The sequence below is a fragment of the Carassius carassius genome, chromosome 15 (genome assembly GCF_963082965.1).
Source record: "Carassius carassius chromosome 15, fCarCar2.1, whole genome shotgun sequence".
In the NCBI taxonomy this organism is placed as follows: Eukaryota; Metazoa; Chordata; class Actinopteri; order Cypriniformes; family Cyprinidae; genus Carassius; species Carassius carassius.
This window is the reverse complement of record NC_081769.1, coordinates 17218332-17239874: the sequence shown is the minus strand read 5'-3', so window position 1 is coordinate 17239874 and position 21543 is coordinate 17218332. Positions and strand designations below refer to the sequence as shown.

Here is a 21543-nt window from a genome sequence, read left to right as displayed (position 1 = left end):
CTATGTGTTTATTGTTATATATTTATTATTCGTTGTTCATTTCATGAAATGTATATGATAAGTCCCTCAAATAATAGACAATGCTAATAAAACATGTCAGACCTTCCTGAACTCAAGGGAAAAACAGTTTGACTTTTGTGTAAACGGAAAAATTTGTCAATGTAAACGTTTTTGTAAAACTAAAGATTTTAATCAACAATAAATGTGATCAGTTGGATATTTATATATTGAGTTGTTACTGTACTACTGTATTATAGTGTGTTATGCTATTAGGTTATGTAATTTTAAATATTCTTTTTGGAAATTATGTTAGTTTCGAGTATGTTATTCCATTGACGCTCAAATGATTTTTTTTTTTTCATTGGTAAGACAAAAATTTTTTTTTGCAATTTTATTTGAGTCCTTGGCATGAAAAAAGAATGAAAAGCCGGTCATGCTTAGGCCGATAATGCTGCAGGGTCACGATCTATGCACGTGAGAGCGTTGTTGAACTTCATTACCCAGAAAACAATGCGCGTAGAGCGTCGCTGTGCGTCAGCTCTAGTTGCCCAGCCACAGAGAAAGAAAGAGGAGGCGCACAGTTTGCTATTGATAGAATAGTTCAGCAATCTTATATTATTTTTAACGATTATTATAGTTTAAATTGACATATCCACTACGCGCCTGGACCAGTCTACAGGCACAGTTTACCCCTGCTCTGGCACACCTGCAACCCGAAATGAGCGGCAGCGGGCGGCCCAGGACTAGCTCGTTTGCTGAGCCTCCAGGGGTCCCGGGAGCCGCTGCAGCCGCCGCCGGATCAGCCGTCGCGGGCGGAAGCTCTTCAGGAAAGACGGGGGGCGCGCAGGCCTCAGGCGGGAGTTCGTCTGGTTTCGGAAACCTAAAGTTGGGCAGTGAGTATCATTCAATGACATCACACGACAATCAAAATAAATGTGATATTGGTAGACTAGTAAAAGCCCAAGTGCTGGACAGTGTAGTGTGCTGTTCATTTATTTGTCTGATTATTTTGCCACGATCGCGTTAACCTACTTTAGGCGGCTAACTGGCTAAGCTAACGTGAGATTGTTTTGTAGACGGATCAAGGGCTTTGATTGCTCCAAATTAGCTCGACAATCCTTAATAAGAGCACTGGCTACAAGCTTCTCTTAAGATCGATACCAATGCATCACATTTTGACAACCCTGAACCCTTCTTTAAAATATAATTCTTGGTTTATTAGATGTAAAGACGTCGCGTTATTGAGGATGTACTCGTTTGGTAACAAAGCTCAGTTAGCCTGCCGGCGACATCTAACAGACTGTATCTTCAGTTTTGGGTTTGATTTGAATCATTTCATCATGTGCGACACTGGATGCATTTAGTCGCATCAGAATGTCTTTAATGATAATCTTTGTTTTAAGTTCAACCTGCCTAAAGAGGGCCAAATTAGCGTTTGCCTGTCACATATTTAAAGGAGAAATACCATGATCAATATTTATAACATTATTATTATTATTATTATGATAATATGTTAAACGACCCAGCCTTCCTGCTCGCAATCTAACAGATCATCACAAAGCTTCGAGTACAAACACTTTCCTATGAAGGAAAAATGACCCAATGTAAATTTGTGGTTGGGCTACTCCTGTGAAAACTAGTGGTTTCCCTAGAGGCATAAACCTCTTAATTTGCTGCTCCAGAAATGATTCTCAGTGACTGCAGTGCTGGCAGCAGCGTTTATCTACACTGGTGCTGACTGCTGGATTTCCATAAGAATGGTGATGGTTGTTATTACTAGGAATGACAGGAGATGGAGTGGGTGGATGTTTGACTGTAACCCACGAGAAACCTTCAACCAATAGTTACAACACAACAATCATTGCTGTTTTGTCCTATTTTTCAGCATAGTAACCTTTTTTACTTACTCTGCTTGTTCTCACCTAAAGATATGATACATTTGTGTGTCATTAATGTATAGTTTGCATAATGTGTAATATGTCTTTACATTTTTATTTGCAAATACATGATTTTTATACTCCTATACAAATTTCTACTGGAAGCAATGATAAAACTGTAATTCAGTTCATCACTGAAAGCCACTAAATGGCATAAACATGATCAGTGAGCACATGGCAAAGTGACTGGCCATTAACTGGACTGAATCCTTCTCTGTCATCCTAGAGCATCATACTAGACCGTCTTTTAATGGCAGGCTTTGGCTCTGGCTTTTCAGATTCATGACCGCATCATTTTAGATTCTATATAGCGATTTTCTTTTTACTCTTTTTACTCTGAGAGAATTATTCAGTCACGTGACTGGTTGTGAAAAAGCCGCAAGACATTTATGCACATGTAGCAAATGATTCTGTAATGATCTTTTCCTCAGTTAATTAGCTTGCCTTCCTGAATAAAACTATATCCATCTCAAATGTAATGATTGTTGCAAATTTTCAAAAATTCCAACATCCAAAAATTGGCAGTCAGAATGTCATTTTATGTGGTGGTGATTTAAATAAGCCACTAATCCACAGTGTTTCTCATCCCACCCGAAGCAGTGTTATTCTGATTAAAAATTCTCAATAGCAGCAACTGTCTATGTCATGCATAACAACAGCTGTCTGCTCTGCTTTGATCTGCTAAATAATAGTTTTGCCGTGTAATAAAGCTTTTGTTTTGGTGAATCTGTAATTCCTTGTCTAAATCTAAACTGACAGCCACTGATGGAAAAAACATCACCCTAGGGCTCTGCTTGTCTCCAGGCATCCCCATTATTCAGGTGTGCTCTTGGCCACAGGTGAAATTGTGGTCAGATTTTAGTAGACTCCACCCGTGTTCAAACAGTCTTAAGGGTGTTTCTGCTATTCCTAGTGATAAGCTCTACCCATTGTTCTGTTGTGTTTAGACACGCAACTAAACATAGGGGTTGGATTACTATTAACACCTGTCAGATGTAGTGTTGTCAAAAGACCCGGTACTTCGGTACCAAGTCGGTACTAAAAAAATGAAAATGTGACAGTAGCAGGTTTCTTTAAGTACCGGTGGTACCGAGGACCCGGTCAACCCGGTTCTTGACGCACACAGCGCTATGATTTCCGCGAAGCAGAAAACGCAGACAGAATCTCAAAGTCCAGTCATGATAATGAAACTTACATTTTAATATGGACAATCACGGAATGTGTCAAACTTAGCATAAATTAATCAAATCAAATCTCCGTATGGACCATTATCTTTAAATGTTAAGCCGCAAAAGTTGGTTGAAATATGAATCTGTGTACTGTGCGTCTCTGTCTGAATGAATGAATGGCAGAGACGTGCGGGTTTGTTTACTACATAGACTGAAGCACGTGACGCTTGCAGTAATTTCATCATCTGCCGTCTCAATGAGGACATAAATAATACATAAATTACATCACCAGAACTGTCACTTCACGAGCATTTTACCGTTTCATCTGAGTAAAACCAGGGTCAAAATAAAAGTAGCCCGTCAAAATAAAAGTTTATTTTCACATAAAGGCAATTGTGCTAGATATTACTATTATTTAGTAGAATGTATGTGATACTGCTACTACTGTGGAAAAAATTAATAAAACTTTATTTTTTAAAGAAATCACAAAAAAATGTCCATGTTTAAAATTTAAATGTTTACATTTCATTAATTAAAAGACAAATTAAATTTGGGTGAAACTTGTTTACTGTTTTTCATAATTATATTACTTGTAGAAAAACTTTAAACATAATTGTAAATAAGTATAAAGAATGGTATTGGTTTTATTTTTAGTGATAAAAATTTTTTTTGTTGTTGTTTTTTTTAATTAGAATATTTTTGTGTTTTGCTTTGGTACCGAAATTGGTACCGAGAACCGTGGATTTTCACTGGTATCGGTACCGAATACTGAAATTTTGGTACCGTGACAACACTAGTCAGACGGAGTGGCTAACCGATATAGTGTGCTGGATAAGAGGGCACAGATGAGTTCATAAAGATCTAATGCTGGGTCTGGACTTTTTGCTTTAATGTTTTCATCTCTTTTGAATATAAAGATCTCTCAGGCATTCAGGAGTAGTTTTGAGGAATATTTCACATTTTACTCACTCTCATGTCGATCTAAACCTGATTGACTTACGTCCATAGAGTGTGAAAGGAGAAGTTTTAAAGAATGTGCTGCTCACCAATTTCAATGAAGGGAGGAACTGTGATTTCATGCTTCAAAAGGCACAACAAAATAACCATAAATGTTGCATGTGACTCGTCTTTTCAAATCACCACACCAGCTGATTAGAGCTATTACTCATGTTTTTCTCAGCTGAAATTGCATGGTAGATTCATAATTAATACTGTCAGCAGTCAGCACATAATTTATCCTGTGATTTTACCATGAGGAACGTGTCCACCACCAATCCTACAGCATAAAATCAATACATGTAGATCATACAGCAGCGCTCTGCTTCTGATAACTTATTCAAAATGGTGTGTGTTATCACACAGATATTATCTTATTTTACAGGGTTACTTTTTTGTTTTGGATGGACAAATCTAAATGCACTTAAGTATCACTAACCTCAGAAAGGCAACGTTTGACACTAATAATGTGTGTAGGCGACAAAGATAAAAGTAACCCTCTTTTAGTCAGTGTCATGCACTGGTCCAGTGCTCCTGACAGAAGCTACGGCAGAAATAAAAATACAGAGAAAATAATTAGATTTATAAAATACTAGTTTTGTTAGTTCACTCAATGGTATGATTCTGCTTTTGTTATATAAGCTAATATTTAGAGACCAACCAAATGAAATACCAATTTAAATGCAGTAATTCACCTGATATTACCAAAACAGTTTAGTAGAAAAACTGAAATATTATAATAAAATAGTAAGTCCAGTGAATTTTTCAGTCTCTTTTTTTTTTTTTGTCATTTTTCTCTTGACCCTATAAAACATTTGTAAAGAGATCAAAAAACAATTCCATATGAATTCAGCAGTTTAATCCAAGTCTTCTGAAGAGACATGATTGCTTTATATGATGAACAGATTCAATTTAGACTTTTATTCACATATAGACATGGATCAGGGAACATAAATGTCTCAACCATATTTGGCTTCATTTCATTGGTCCTTGCGCCTCAAGCAAGCATCCTTGATATCCATAACCATATATTGCTGTTAGCTGATTAATGTTTATATGTGAATAAAAGTCTAAAATATATCTATTCATTATACAAGGCGATCAGGTATCAGCAGACTTGGATTAAATTGCAGAAGGCACAGAAATATCTTAGATTTGATTAAAAATATCTTAATTTGTGTTCCAAAGATGATCGTATTTCTTATGGGTTTGAAGCGACATGAGGGGAACGCAGCATGAGCGACGTGAGTAAATGCTGACACTGAAGCTGAACTTTCATTTTTAGGCTGAACAAACCCTTTTAAACATGAATTAAGCAATGACTATTAAGGTAAATTATCAGATGTGTCACTATCTTTGAGGATGTTGTTTTTGTAATTTTATCACATTGAGTACAAAAGTAGTGTTTAATATGTGACAGCATTCGTTCAGGTCATACATGGCAGGAATAACGCCTCCTGTGGTTGAAATCTTCATTCTTTTGAGCAGTCAGATCTTTCAGTCAAAGGCCTATTGTGTAAAAAAAAAAAAAAACATTGTTTTGTTGTGTGTTCAGGGGATAGTGGGAAAGTAACAACGGTAGTAGCCACACCAGGGCAGGGTCCGGACCGTCCTCAGGAGGTCTCGTACACAGACATCAAGGTGATCGGGAATGGCTCGTTTGGAGTGGTGTACCAGGCTCGACTCATCGACAGCCAGGAGATGGTGGCCATAAAGAAGGTGCTTCAGGATAAGAGGTTTAAGGTAAGATGAGAGGATGTCATTATCATAAAATATAAAAAAAACCCTGAAAATGCCTATGAACATGAAATGTTTTTACTTGTAATGCTACAGGCCCTTTAAATATGGCTGCTACAGTCACGTTGGAATTTTCTCTTTGTCATTGCGATTTGACCAGTGATAAACACTTTTAATAATTCTTGCTTCTGCTTCAATTTCAAAGCTAAAAGTACAAAAAGGCTTAAGATCACATTGAAAACACCCCTTTTTAAGTTCATCGTGTGCTCCAGTTGTTTTGTCCAGGCTCTACTGCCTTGAGAAAATGTTGCTCTACACATTGTCAGAAGACCTGAAGCTCTTTCAAACTGACTCAAAAGTGAACAGGCCTTACAAAAAGAATTGCATTAATGTTAAGGTTGTCTCTGATCTCTTTTTGATCCACTTTAGTTTTAATAGGGTATCAGTCCACTTATCAGTCACTGTTTTTCTACTTAAATATTATATAATTGCAATGTAATATTTATTATTATTCGATTTTAGCACCGTATTAGAATATACAATTAGTAATGTAGTGTTCGTGTAATATATTTCTGTCATGATTTGTGTATTTCTATTTGTAGTTTACAGTATTCATTCATTCTTGCTTAATAATTTGTAGCAGCCAAAAATGCTTGAAATTACTCACATGTGAGCCTGGAATACTTCGCATTCGCAATGCATGTTATTAAAACACCCCACAAACCTGTAAGGATTTAAATGGCAATATTTCCCATCTCTGCCCCCAAAAAACATGCTAATGTAAATGGAAGCAGTGTGAAAACACTGAATCATGATTATGTGTAGCGTCTCACAGACAGGATAAGGCACGGCCTTCCACCTCGAAATGAGCATTGCTTGCAAGCTATATATTTAATGAATTATGTAATATATGCAGCACTAGTTTTACATAGGCTGCACAGTCAGAGAAACACTTCCACAGATGAATGCATTAAATATGATGAATGTTTGATTTTAATGCCTTGACTTAACGTCCTTTACACATCCTTTCTTTCTCCACAGAACCGTGAGCTACAGATAATGAGGAAGTTGGACCACTGTAATATTGTCAGGCTACGCTACTTTTTCTACTCCAGTGGAGAAAAGGTTATTTTTCTGTCCAACCTTTGATATTTTATATTCCCAGTGATGTTAATTTGTCATGGTGAATAATATAATTTTGAAGAATGTAATCTCTATTGAACAATCTTCTCTCTTTTTCTCCTCAGAAAGATGAAGTGTATCTAAATCTGGTCCTTGATTTTGTACCAGAAACCGTGTACAGGGTTGCACGCCACTTCAACAAGTCCAAGACCACCATCCCCATTATCTATGTCAAAGTAAGTCTGTGTGTAATCATGACTGCTGCTACTGTGCCCATTCATATGTACATGTATAATAAACAATAACATCTCTTTCTCTCTTTCCTGTCTTTCTTTCTCAGGTGTATATGTATCAGTTATTTCGCAGTCTGGCATATATTCATTCCCAAGGCGTCTGCCATAGAGACATAAAGCCACAGAATCTCCTGGTGGACCCAGACACAGCTGTACTCAAGCTGTGTGACTTCGGCAGGTGTGTGTTCTGATGCTTCTCTGTGTGGCATGTATTTGAAACACACCCATGAACAGTTGAAGTCAAAAGTTTACATACACCTTGCAGAATCTGCAAAATGTTAATTATTTTACCGAAGTAGGAGAGATTATTTTTTATTTTTATTTTATTTTTAGTACGGACCTGAATAAGATATTTCACATAAAAGATGTTTACATATAGTCCAATGGAGAAAATTATATATTTATAAAAATTTACATCTACAAAAACATTTGTAAAAATGACCCTGTTCAAAAGTTTACATACACTTGATTATTAATACTGTTATTGCCTGAATGATCCACAGCAGTGTTTTTCTTGTTTAGTGATAGTTGTTCATGAGTCCCTCGTTTGTCCTGAACAGTTAAACTTCCCGCTGTTCTTCAGAAAAATCCTTCAGGTCCCACAAATTCTTTGGTTTTCCAGTATTTTTGTGTATTTGAACCCTTTACAACAGTGACTGTATGATTTTGAGATCCATCTTTTCACACTGAGGACAACAAACACTCACTGATGCTTCAGAAGGAAAAACCATGCATTAAGAGCCGAGGGGTGAAAACTTTTGAACAGAATAAAGATGTGTACATTTTCCTTATTTTGCCTGAATATAATTTTTTTTTCATTTAGTACTGCCTTTCAGAAGCTACAGAAGAAACATGTCTACCAAAAGACAAAACAAGTTAAATTAAATCTGATCTTCAAATTCAAAAAGTTTTCACCCCCACCATCTTAATGCATCATGTTTCCTTCTGGAGCATCAGTGAGCGTTTGAGCCTTCTGTAATAGTTGAGTCCCTCAGTTGTCCTCAGTGTTGGATCAAGATGGATCTCAAAATCATAGATTCATTGTTGGAAAGGGTTCAAATACACAAATGCTGAAAAACCAAAGAATTTGTGGGTCCTGAAGGATTTTTCTGAAGAACAGCAGTTGAACTGTTCAGAACAAACATGGGACTCATGAATAACTTATAACTACCGTATTTTCTGGACTATAAGTCACACTTTTTTTCATAGTTTGGCTGGTCCTGTGACTAATAGTCAGCTGCGACTTATTTATCAAAATTAATTTGACATGAACCGAGAGAAATGAACCAAGAGAAAACATTACCGTCTACAGCCGCGAGAGGGCGCTCTATGCTGCTCAGTGCTCCTGTAGTCTACACTGAGCAGCATAGAGCGCCCTCTCGCGGCTGTAGACGGTAATGTTTTTTCTTGGTTCTGAATAAATGCGACTTATAGTCCAGTGCGACTTATAGTCCGAAAAATACGGTAACCAAGAAAAACACAGCTGTGGCTCATTCAGTTATCGACATAGTATTAAGGAAAAAAAAAGTGACATACATCCAAGTATGGTGACCCATACTCAGAATTCGTGCTCTGCATTTAACCCATCCAAAGTGCGCACACACACACACTGAACACACACCCGGAGCAGTGGGCAGCCATTTATGCTGTGGCACCCGGGGAGCAGTTGGGGGTTCAGAGCCTTGCTCAAGGGCACCTAAGTCATGGTATTGCCGGCCCGCAACTCGAACCCACAACCTTAGGGTTAGGAGTCAAACTCTCTAACCACTAGACCACGACTTCCCCCAAGAATCAAGTGCATGTAAACTTGTGGACTATATGTAAACATCTTTGTTAAATATCTTATTCAGAACAGTACTAAAGAAAAAATAACTTGCATTTTGAATGTGTCCTTTTATTTTGGTAAAATAATTAACATTTAGCAGATTCTCCAAGGTGTATGTAAACTTTTGACCTTAAAAGGATTGTTCACCCAAAAATGAAAATTCTGTCATTAATTACTCACCCTAATGGTGTGCTAAACCCGTAAGACCTTAGTTCACCTTCAGAACCCAAATTAAGATATTTTTGTTGAAATCCAAGAGCTCTCTGACCCTCTCATAGATAGTGATGTAATTAACACAATCAACGTCCAGAATCGTAGTAAAGTAATTGGTCAAATAATCCATGTTACATCAGGGGTTTAACCCTTATTTTACCAAGCTACGAGATTACTCTTTGTACCAAAGAAAACAGAAACAAGCTTTAACAATTTTGTCTCCTTCGCATCACCCTAGCGCCATTTTGGAGAGTATGCGGCTGACACAGAACAGCATTTGCTGTTTACGTTCAGTGCCTGTGTTTCAAACTTGTGTGCATTTGTGTCCTGTGGTGGGAGTCTTGAAATTTGATTTAGATTTGAGAACCTTGATCTGATTCCAAAATGATTCTCAAATGAACTCTGTTTTTCAGAAATGATGTGAAAAGATTGCCAATTGTACACCTTCATATGCAGCCCACTATTTCGTTACATGTGTGTATTTTTATATGATTTTTATAACCCTCTGTGTCTAACCCTCCACAGTGCAAAACAGTTAGTTCGTGGGGAGCCCAATGTGTCATACATCTGTTCGCGGTATTACCGCGCTCCCGAGCTAATATTTGGAGCCACGGATTACACATCCAACATTGATATCTGGTCAGCTGGCTGTGTATTAGCAGAGCTGCTTCTGGGACAGCCCATATTCCCCGGTGACAGTGGAGTGGACCAGCTAGTGGAGATCATCAAGGTAAGTGGAAGATCTACATTGCTGTATTTTGAAGAGTTAGCATAGACACAAGTCTTAATTCTCACTCTGTCAAATCTCTGCAGGTTTTGGGGACCCCGACAAGAGAGCAGATCCGAGAGATGAACCCCAACTACACAGAGTTTAAATTCCCACAGATCAAAGCACACCCTTGGACGAAGGTGAAGCACCTGTTGCTGTGAAATAGATGCTGACACAGTCCAAACATGCCATCTGATCAGCGCTAGATTAACCACACAGTTCTGGTCAATGATTTTGGCCCTCTAAAACGGTTTCAACTGATCCATTTTTAAACTAGTCTTTAATTTTTAAGCTTGTCAGTTGCAACATTTCTCTGTGATTCTGTGCGTTTGTGTTAGGTGTTTAAGCCGAGGACCCCTCCTGAAGCCATCTCATTGTGTTCTCGTCTGTTGGAGTACACACCGGTGACGCGGCTCTCTCCGCTGGAGGCCTGTGCACATGCCTTCTTTGACGAGCTGCGCCAGCCGAATGCCCGTCTGCCTAATGGCCGAGAACTTCCCCAACTCTTCAACTTCAGCCCTGTGGGTGAGTTGAACTGAAAGAACTGCTTCTTCTATTCAGATTTTGCCATGTTGGGATTAATCGTAGTTGAGGCTCATGCTCTCTCTTTCTTTACTGTCATCTTTTTTATATTGCGCACACATTAGAAAAACTCTTACGGTTTAGTATGTTACTTGTATCTAAAGAGCTAATTTTGTCTAAAGTGTGTTTCGGTGAGTGTCTGATCTAGGGCTGCACAATTCTGGATAAATTGAGAATCACAATTTTGTTGGTCTCATATAAAGATCACGATTCTCCTACGATTCTGAACTAAATAAAATAATGTGTGACAATGTTATTGCTGGAGTCTAATTAAAAGTGTCTAATTAATCTGAATGAATTATTAAACATTTTAATATACACTACCAGTCCAAAAGTCTTTGAACGGTAAGATTTTATTTTTAATAATTCTCTTCTGCTCACAGAGCATACATTTATTTTATACAAAATACAGCAAAAGTAGTAATGTTGTGATACATTTTTACAATAAAAAAAAAATGCTTTCTGTTGGAATATATTTTAAAATGTCATTTATTTCTGTGGTAAAAGTTGTATTTTCAGCATCATTACTCCAGTCTTCAGTGTCACATGATCCTTCAGAAATCATTCTGATATGCTGATTTGCTACTAAAGAAACATTTTTTTATTATTATTATTACTATTATCATTATCACAAGTATATACATTTATATTTTTATTTTTGCAAGGATTCTTTAAATTGATCAAGTGTGACAAAGAAATTTATAATAAAATATTTCTATTTCACATAAATTTTGTTCTTCTGAACTTTCTATCAAAGAAACCTGAAAAAAATCTACTTATCTGTTTTCAACATAATAATAATAATAATTAATGTTTTTTTGAATAGCAAATCAGAATATTAAAATAGTTTCTGAAGGATCATGTGACACTGAAGACTGGAGTAAGGATGCTGACAATTCAGCTTTGCATCACAGGAATAAATTACACTTTAAAATACATTCAAGTAGAAAGCAGTTATTTTAAATTGTAAAAATATACAATTTTACAGTTTTTGCTGTACTTTAATATTTGACTGTTAGTGTATATATAATATTTAAAACCCCCATTTTTTTATATTAGAATGATGAAAAAGTTGTTAAATCACTGATTCAACGACTTACTTATAAACCTACTTAACTTTCATTACTGGATGAATCAGCGTTTTTGAACAATTCTCTTGAATGAAAAATTCATTCATTGACAAATAAAAACCTAGTGGTAAAATAATGCAATCGACACAAACGTTATTTGAAGCACAGTTACTTTCAAACGGGGATTTCCTCTATTTTGATCGCTGCCGCCATATATACATCAATGTTTAAATCTGAACTATAAACTTTATCCCAGTATTTCTGTGATAATATAAATGGTAAGACTGAAATAATACTGTGTAGTTTAAATGACAGTTTGTGAAGATGTTTCTTAACCAAACATGGTAAGAGCTCTCTCTGTGTCAGCGGCAGTGCGAGCACAGATTTGAATGATCTGGTAAGACTTTGTCAAAGGTTTAATAGACTCGGGTAGGGCTGTGCGATTAATCAAAATCGGAATAAAATCGCAATTTGAGTGTGCGCAATTTCTAAATCGCTTTATAGCACGAGTTTCTGCAGCCCCGACCTCCCGCAGTATGTTATCTGAACCAATCAGGATGCAGCGCACCTAAGTGGAGCGCGAGAACAGAGCAGACTGGGCATATGCCTAACTCCAGGTTCACACACTCTGTCTGTGATGCGTAGCCTTTTTTTTTTTCGAGCCCATGTTAACGGAACAGAACGTTCACACTGCACGCGGTAGAAGATGAGGACAGAAAAGGTTATAAATAGAAAGGTGCGAAAAGATTTAATATCTTGCGCGTGAGCACAGAGAGAGTTGTGAGTGCACAGGACAGGTTGAGCAAGAGGAGACGCGTTGTAAGGCAGCGTATATCTGAGCCTTATACGGTCTATGATCTGAGCACGCGCATCTGGTTTTGTTAAGAGCAAAGGAAATCTGCGTGCAAGCGGATAGATTCGCGCTCGTGCATTATTTTAATGTGCTTTCGCGTTACAATAATGCGCTCTCGTTGCTTCTGAACCGTGTACACATAACTTACTGTATACTTACTGCAGACGGAGTACGTGTGAACCTTGGGCAATAAATATATTGGCCAAAACGTATAGCACCTGAGGCACTGCTACAGTGAGCTTTATGACCAATGCATGGCAAAAAAAAACCTTCCCTGAACACTTGTTTTATTTTATTTTTTATTATAATTTTTTGCCATATGTCTAGATTTTGTTTGACATCTTTACTTAGTGATTATTTTGACTTAAGTCTGTTCTAGAGACATGTTACAACTTTTTGATAAAACTCTCATTGGTTTTCTTTTGGAAATATGTTTCAAATTTATACTGAATGCATTTATGACTGTATAGCATGCCTGTGTGTGTGAAAATCGTGATTAAAATCGAAATCGCAAAATTTATTAAAAAGTCGTGATCATTTTTTTTTGTCCATATCGCACAGCCCTAGACTCGGGAAATCGTTGTCATTTAGAAATGAGATCGAGAGGGTGTCTGAATCGAGATCGTGATCTTTTATCGATTAATCGTGCAGCTCTAGTCTGATCTGAGGTTTTCTTAAAACAAAACAATGTAAAAAGCATTTTCAAAACTCAGCACAATAACAATTCAGAAGTGAACATTCTAATAAGCTAAAAAATAGCAACACAATCAGAATGTGAATAAAGTAGTGCATCCAAAAAAAGGATGTAGTTCCAAATTGATGCAGGCACTATCGATGTTCCTTAAAGGGAAAAAAAAAGGTGCTTATTTTAGCCTTGCAGCTTGGTTTTATATTAATGTGAAGTGAGCGTGTCTTTAACTTACCGTATTTTCCGGACTATAAGTCACACTTTTTTTCATAGTTTGGCTGGTCCTGCGACTTATAGTCAGGTGCGACTTATTTATCAAAATTAATTTGACATAACATGAACCAAGAGAAAACAATACCGTCTACAGCCGCGAGAGGGTGATCTTTCCTGCTCAGTGCTCCTGTAGTCTATCCCTGAAAACAGAGCGCCCTCTCGCGACTGTAGATGGTAATGTTTTCTCTTGGTTCTTTGTTCTAAATAAATGCGACTTAAGCCCCTTTCACACTGCCATTCCGGCAAATACACGGGTAAAGTGTTCCGGCAATTGTTCCCAGGTCACTAGATTTAGCACTTTCACACTACCAGTGATTACCCGGGATATGTGCGTGCTTTCACACACAACCCGTAAAGATCCCGTAAAGACACGTGACATCAGGACTTGACGTGTAATGTACGAGTCGAAAACGTTAGTCACGTTATACTTTCACTGAAGCAAGCGAACGATCTCTGCGTCAGCGTGGAAAGTGAGGAACAAACTGATCTCTGCTTCATTACAGTTTGCAAATATTTTCGTCGCGAACGTCGATCTTCGAACGCGCATCATCACTTCGACACAGCCTTAGATCTGGCTTTTGTTCACACAGCGCTCGTCCCGGGTTGAACCCGGCAATGTTACTAGGTCCCCGACCCGGGTTCAATGCCGGAATCAATCCCGGGACGTGTTTGCTTTTACACAGAAAGCGACCCGGCAATGTTCCAGCAATTTGCCGGGTCCGACGTGCAGTGTGAAAGGGGCTTTATAGTCCACTGCGACTTATGTTTTTTTTTTCCCCGCATGACGTATTTTTGGACTGATGCGATTTATACTCGGGTGCGACTTATAGTCCGAAAAATATGGTAATTACACGTTGTCAAATGAACAACCAGTCAGTAATTAGACTGATTTAAGTCTAAGGAACCTAATAGTAAACAGCAGACCAATGGTTTTTGGTTCATCAGAAATTGCTTAAATCGTGTCTTGGCAAGAGAGACTTGTCAAAAACACCTTGCTGACCCCAAACTTTTGAATGGCAGTCTATACAGCTCAAGTACATATAACTTAAACATTGTATTGTTTAGAGCTGAAACAACGAATCGATTAAAATCGATTATTAAAATAGTTGTCAACTAATTTAGTCATCGATTCGTTGCTAAATAACTTTTATTTGCCGTAAGCGGCTCATTTCTTGCATATTTCAAATCCGCGGTGACCAAAGTGTGGCAGTAATGAGCCCCCGGAGGTTTTACTCAGCCAGTACAGCAGGAGAAGTAGCAAATAGCCAATAGCTGGCCTCGTTTTATGTCACGTGCTTCCCGAACAGCGTCTCTGCAGCATTCAGCGTGATGTGGGAGTACTATACTTTGAGCCTTCAAAAAAGGGGATGTTCACATATCGCGTCTTTTGCGCGCTCAAGTTCGTTATTTCCAACACCGCACTGCATCGAGTTAAAAACATTTCAACTTTTCAGAATGCAGCAAGCGCACCGCGGGTCATGTGACAAGAACTAACCAATCGGCTTCATCCTTCCCTGTAACAACGTTAAAAGCTCAGTCAAGATGAAAGGAACAGCTGATCATAGTTGTATATGGATTTCCATTTTTAAATAAATTTAGTAGCAGAGCTACTGCAAGCGATTTTTTGAGCTGCAAATCCATTTATCCTTTGTTGAAATTTCCGCATCTTCAAGGAGAGAGCACGTCATGGTTGCTTAGCAAAGGCAGACGCCTCAGGGGCGCAACTGCACGAGCGCTTTGGAAAGAAGGAGAAAGCGGTGCGCCTAGCGTTTTCCACGCGTTTTTAGGCGCGATTTGTGAACGGCCCCTAAGACTTTCATTTGTGCAGATTCTCCAGTACAATGTTGTTTGCAATTTGTTTAGTCGTAAAAGCTGATAACATTGCTTTTTAACAGTTAACATTTAAAGCTTTACAAACATGTTCTGTGATCAGTTTGTCATTTACCAGTTCAAAATTCAGTCGTGCAGCCTAATTATGACTGTATGAGAGAGGTAAATGTTTAAAGATATTTGAAATTGACTTTTTTTCTAAGTATTCACTGCTCTTTTTCACACAGCAGGTTTTTTGTGTGTGTCCAATTTTTTTTTTCTGGACAACCTTCTGATGGATTTTACTTTCAATTGTGAGTTCCATTTAGGTTTCATGCCATTGGCACTTTTTTCGAAGGATTGTTTACAATTTCACAGCAAAAGCTATAAAGCTGTTTCCAAGTAAATAATAAAATACAATGCACTGCAATTTTATTCTGTTTTATCCTTATTCTTCGTGAAAATATGTTCTGAAAGATTCCTTAATAAGCTTTGTTCGGGATGTTAAACTACTTTAGGAGCTCTAAGGACTGCCATGGTGAAAACATTATTTGAAATCTGCTTGTGAAATTTGCTAGAGTATGGGTCAGTGTTCTGATTGCAGAAGAGTTCGACAAAGGATTACTAACACAATAAAACAACTCCAGGTATATTTTTGATGAGGATATGACAGTGCAAAATGGTTAAAATCTCTTAAAAATCTATGCTGAAGGATAAAGACCATTTATTAATAATTTACTTGGGGAAAAAATTGAAAAAACTAAAATATAAGTACATAAACCGATTAATCGTAAAAATAATCGTCAGATTAATCGATTATCAAAATAATCATTAGTTGCAGCCCTAGTATTGTTTTACATGAAATAATTTCACTTTACATGTATTTCACTACAGTAATAGTGTGCAGAGGCTTTTGAGATGTGTCCCTTAAACACAGCCCATGGTCATGTCTGTTTGTTAAAAAGCAGGAAACCATAAACTGGCCACTCAGGGAGTTGAAGTGCACTTGATATGTTTATACTTCTAGTGTGTATAGGAACAATGTACTGCACACTTACACTGATGGCAGAGTTTTACAAATTATGATTTGATGCATTGCCATTTGAATCTTACCCCACTGCATAGATAGATCCTCACAGTGAATCTGGAAAAGTGAGCTTGAGTAAAAATGTCAGCGCCATCTGTATTGAGTGATTCTGTAATCTGCCAGCTAAAAAAGGTTTCATTTTAAGGGCCAGTGGTTCCCTAGTCCATTTTTTGGTCTGGAGCTCTGCAAATAGTGGGTAAAATGGTACATTTTTTTAATCACCACCTTTTTTCTTGAGCTTGTCACAACCTATGCATCAAATTTGGCCTTTTAGGAAACTTATATGGTAATAATTGTAATGCTTTCACATCCTATGTCGCAAGTAAAAAGCTTTTGAGGGTTTTGACGTGTCTTGATATCGATGGCTAATTCTTTGTGTTTCTCCCCACCTGCAGAGCTGTCTATCCAACCACAGTTGAACTCCATTCTCATTCCTCCCCATGCTCGCTCGCAGACGACACCTGCCTCACACGGTACTGATCACACATACACACCACATATTGATTTCCCCTTCCTGTCAGCCCGTATGCATTTGTGAATCCACATGTCCTGTGTGTGTGTGTGTCTTCACAGAGGGCAGCAGTTCAGAAGGTCCAGCCCAGTCTAGCTCAGCACCGGGACCCCTGAGCAACAACACCTAATTGTTCCCTTGGCATTAATGCGACATTATCACCCCTTTCTCCTCATCCCTTCTTTCTCATTCCTCTCTCCTTCCCAAAAGCAGCTCCAATCAGTCTCTCTCTCACACGCTCTCGCTCTCAAACACACAAGTATGCACACTCGTCACCTCGTTTTACGCGTCGTCATGATGAAAGAAGTGTGTAATGCGCAGATTAATGTCGTCAATCATCACAGGAGGAGATAATGAGGTCGATTTAAATTTAGTGTGATGATTGTCATGTTTCGGTTTAAAGACTGGGAAGGGCCTCTTAGGGCACATGTGCCCCCTAGTGGCATGAAGAGCACCGCACAGTTACTGCTCTCTGCCTCTTGTACCATCCTTTTGACTTTTAAACAATATGTGGAGCTCATTTAAATTTAATTTTGCTCTTAAAGTGATACGTTTTAACTTTCTTTAGGAGTTCTTGCACAAAGCAAGGACTACGATGGGTTTTATGAAGCAGCGAGCGTGAGATGTCAGAGTTAGCGTGTCAGGATGTGCTGTTTCTCTTTGCAGAGATGAAAATGGGTGTCTTTGTGCGAAATGTCAATTTTAAGTAATCATTGCAAATTTTTTGTTTTAATTTCTTTTAAGGAGAGTATGTGGAGAAGTCGAGACAAGGTTTATCTGGGTTTATTGTCAGTTTCATTGTAAAACGTGCTTTTGCTAATTTTTTTTTTTCTCACACACAGCTGGTAGGTCAGTCCCATCACTAGCTGTGTTAGCTGTTCTGTTGTGCATTATGGAGTCTATGCCACGTGTGTTTCCATACATCGGCATGCCCATTAAGTGTGGATTTAGCTGATGTTCATCTAAAAGACACACACACCATGAACACTTAGCAAATAAGACTGGAGCTGTTTGTCTTTCCCTTCTTCCATCCTTCCTATCTTCTCCTCCTCTCTCATTGCTATTATGTAAATGCCATGTACCTTTTATTTTGTTATTTTTGTTATTGTTATTCTGTTGTCCTTGTGATTAGATTTTTCTTCTAGTGGAGCAGTGCTGGTATGAGCAGAAACCAGCCTTTCTTGGTGTCTCTCTCTCTCTCTCTCTCTCTCTCTCTCTCTCTCTTTCTCTCTCGCCCGCCCTCCCTCCCTCTTTCCTCCTATGCCTTCATCATACAACTGTATATAACATTTCATCCAGGCAAGACAAAACTGATCAAAATTTAGTTTTTACCTTATATGTCAGTCTCTTACTCTCTCTCCTCGCCTGCCTGCCCGTCTGCCCTTCCCCCTCCTCATCAGTGTTAACTCTGATCCTTTTATTTATTGTATTGCTGTCTGATTCTGGTTTTAACAATCTGATGGGTGAGGGGTTTGTGTGTGTGATGTCATTTGGTGTAACGTCCATATCTCAAACTGGAATATTGTCTGATGGTATGTTCTGGAAAGGGCAGGTGCACACTACCACACACAGGCTGCTCGGCCCATCAGTCAAAAGATGAACGGTTAAAGGGAGAGAGAGGGAGAGAGAAACAATGTTTTTGTTTGTTGGTAAATAATAAAACTCATTAATAAAGTAATAAAATGTCTCTGAGTTAAATTGTTTATTTACCATGGATTATTCAATTGTTGATACATTTTTGAATAGTAAAGGCCATAAAATATTTTAATATTTTAAATTGTATAAAAAATGGATAAAACTATTTAAAGAATTTAAATACTTTTTTGTTGCTTGAAAACACCATTTATTAAAACAAAGTAGGTTTGAAAAAATTATTTTGTTCAGCAAGAATGCAATTTCAATATTTCTGTATTCTAACCATATTCTTTAATCAAAATTATTTTAACAATTGGCATTAATACTTCCGTTTTCAACATTGTTGTCTTAAAACACACAGATAAAGGGTTAATGTAGCTTCTGAAAATTAGGTAAAAAAATTCTATAAAAACGTTTAGGTGTTTGTGGAGACACCAGTGTTTTTGGTCACCAGTGGGGGTCCTCATGGATTCAGAATCTGAACAACCTTCAAAATGCAGTTGCTTTTCAGTTAAGGGTGAGAATTTGAAATGCCTTATTGTGTTTGTCTGATTGTAGGACATTTGCATTGCCTGACATTTAAAGGATAACGGCACCAGAGGTTCAATTCTGAGTAGACTTTGAGTTCAGCACCACTATTATTTAGACTGATCACAGTGCACTGAAAAACCCCTGACAACAAAAGCCAATCAGGAGCTTCTGGAAGTATCTGTTGTCCTCTGTTCACACTCTGATTAGGTGTTAACATTTGAAAATTAATACAGGTTAGAGGGTGGCAATAAGAAATTAAATCATGAATAAAAAAAATGTAATGCTTCTGTTGATTTGACCTTATAATAATTTTTAGTCTTATCTCACTGCATTCATTTTTCTTCAAGACAACAAATAGAAATGTTAAATAAATAGACCTAACTTTTGTGGCTACTTCTTTATTGACTGTAGAAGTAATATAACCTTAGTTTTTCATTAGAGGAGACGGAGACCTCAGCTCAAGTCCTTTGGCATAAGCTTGATTACTCTGTAAGGCACTGAGTCGTCATACACTGAATACTAATGGAGTTTTTGTTTCAGATGGCCGGAGATATGCGGTAAACTTTCTTACTTGAACTTCAAGCAAGTTTATAATTTATGCTGTCTCATCACTGATTACCTCAAAATGATTTTGTCTGAGCAAAGAATTGCAAAGCACCCTAGCTTTTAGTCTTACATGTGATGAAAAAAATGATTTATTATAAGATTCTGAACTGCTGAATGTAAGCTAAATGGATTCTCTATGCCTAATATATGACATATTAATGAGAAATTTACTTGATTGTCAATTGATATTTGGCTAAAGGACTTTAAACCTTTTCCGTCTGATATAGGCCTATACATATGTGAATATCATTAATGATCAAGTTTAGTTTCTTTAACTTCATAGCAACAGCTTTTCTGTTACAAGACCTCTGTAAGTGGCCATAAACTTTGAAGCTTGTGAATGTAAAAGGGTTGCATGTGATTATGAAATTATATTCGTTTAATTTTAATCCGAATTTGTTTCATTGCTGATTTTAACATTATTTTAATCTCATGTCAAAAAATGCCAAATGAATAAAATAAGTCCAATAGTAAAATGACAGGTCTTTTTTTATTTTGTATTTATTTTTTAGTTTCTAATGACATTCACAGCAGGTCTATATTGTTGAATCTTGTTTATAAACTGTATGATAAAGCAAATAATACCATTGTAATCAATGTTATGATGTACTGAATCATGCAACTCGGTTTGTATTATTTTTTTTAAATAATAATGGTTGCATACAGAATTAGAAATGTCCAAAACATTCTGGAAAAACAGATGTAGGCTACAAAATGTATAGCCTATAAGAATTAATTTCTGTTCAATTAATAATAATAATAATAATAATAATAGATTTTATTTGTAACGCACTTTTCATTCACAGAATCTCAAAGTGCTACAATAGAATAACAAAATCTTAAAACAACCACAGAATCTAAAATATTACAATCACTAAACATAATATTTCAGCAATTGTATGCTTTCTAAATAAAAAAAGTCTTCAGGTTTGCTTTAAAAGAGTCCAGTCTCTGTGTGAGTCGCAGCTGGACAGGAAGATGGTTCCAAAGCTGTGGGCCCCCCCCCATAGTACGAAGCTTGGTGGAGGGAACTTGAAAGAGCATGCTACCTGATGATCTGAGGGTACGATTGAAGGGTTGTAAGCTAGTCAAATCTTGAAGATACAAAGGTGCCTGGCCAAAAACACATTTATGAGTTAACAGGAGGATTTTGTATTCAATCCGGGAGGAAACAGAAAGCCAGTGGAGTGATTTAAGGATGAGAGCGATATGTTCAAATTTCCTTACTTTCATTAGGATTCTAGCAGCGCTGTTTTGGATGTATTGTAACTTTTGTATGTCCTTAGCAGGAATCCCAACAAAAAGTCCATTGCAGTAGTCCAGCCTTGATGAGATAAAGCCATGGACAAGTTTCCCTGCATCTGCGAGGGTAAACAGGGGGCGGGGTTTGGAAATGTTTCGTAGATTATGAAATGATGTCGTACACAGATGTTTTATGGTCGCTGAAGGTCAACTGTGAATCAAACCGAACCCCCAGGTTGGTGACTGAGGAGGAGAGAATAATGACCTTGCCATCAAAGGTGAACTGAGGTATAGGAAAGGAACAGATCTGACGGGGGGTACCATCAAGGAGTCCTTCGGTTTTACTACTATTTAACTGTAGAAAAATGCTGTTCATCCATGCCTTTATCTCCTCAAGGCATGCAGTGATGTGCAAGATGGCTTCTGGGGGGTTTGGGGCAGTTTTGATATAGAGCTGCGTGACATCAGCATAAAAAAGGAAGAAAAACCCATGTCTGCTGATCACATGCTCGAGAGGTAACATATAGATGGTAAAAAGGATGGGACCAAGAACTGACCCCTGTGGAACACCACATGTGACGGTGGACAGCCTGGA

The 21543-nt window shown here is 37.6% G+C and overlaps 1 protein-coding gene across 1 annotated transcript; it reads left to right on the top strand.

Annotated features, from left to right (window-relative positions):
* Positions 1–495: 495 nt before the first annotated feature.
* Positions 496–17771, top strand: gsk3ab (glycogen synthase kinase 3 alpha b). The gene is made up of 10 exons (XM_059567645.1): positions 496–893; positions 5658–5845; positions 6881–6964; positions 7087–7197; positions 7302–7432; positions 9818–10022; positions 10106–10201; positions 10400–10586; positions 16819–16896; positions 16997–17771. Exons 1-10 carry the CDS (start codon positions 719–721, stop codon positions 17062–17064), a joined length of 1323 nt encoding a protein of 440 aa, XP_059423628.1. The 5' UTR covers positions 496–718; the 3' UTR covers positions 17065–17771.
* The last annotated feature ends 3772 nt before the right edge of the window (positions 17772–21543 follow it).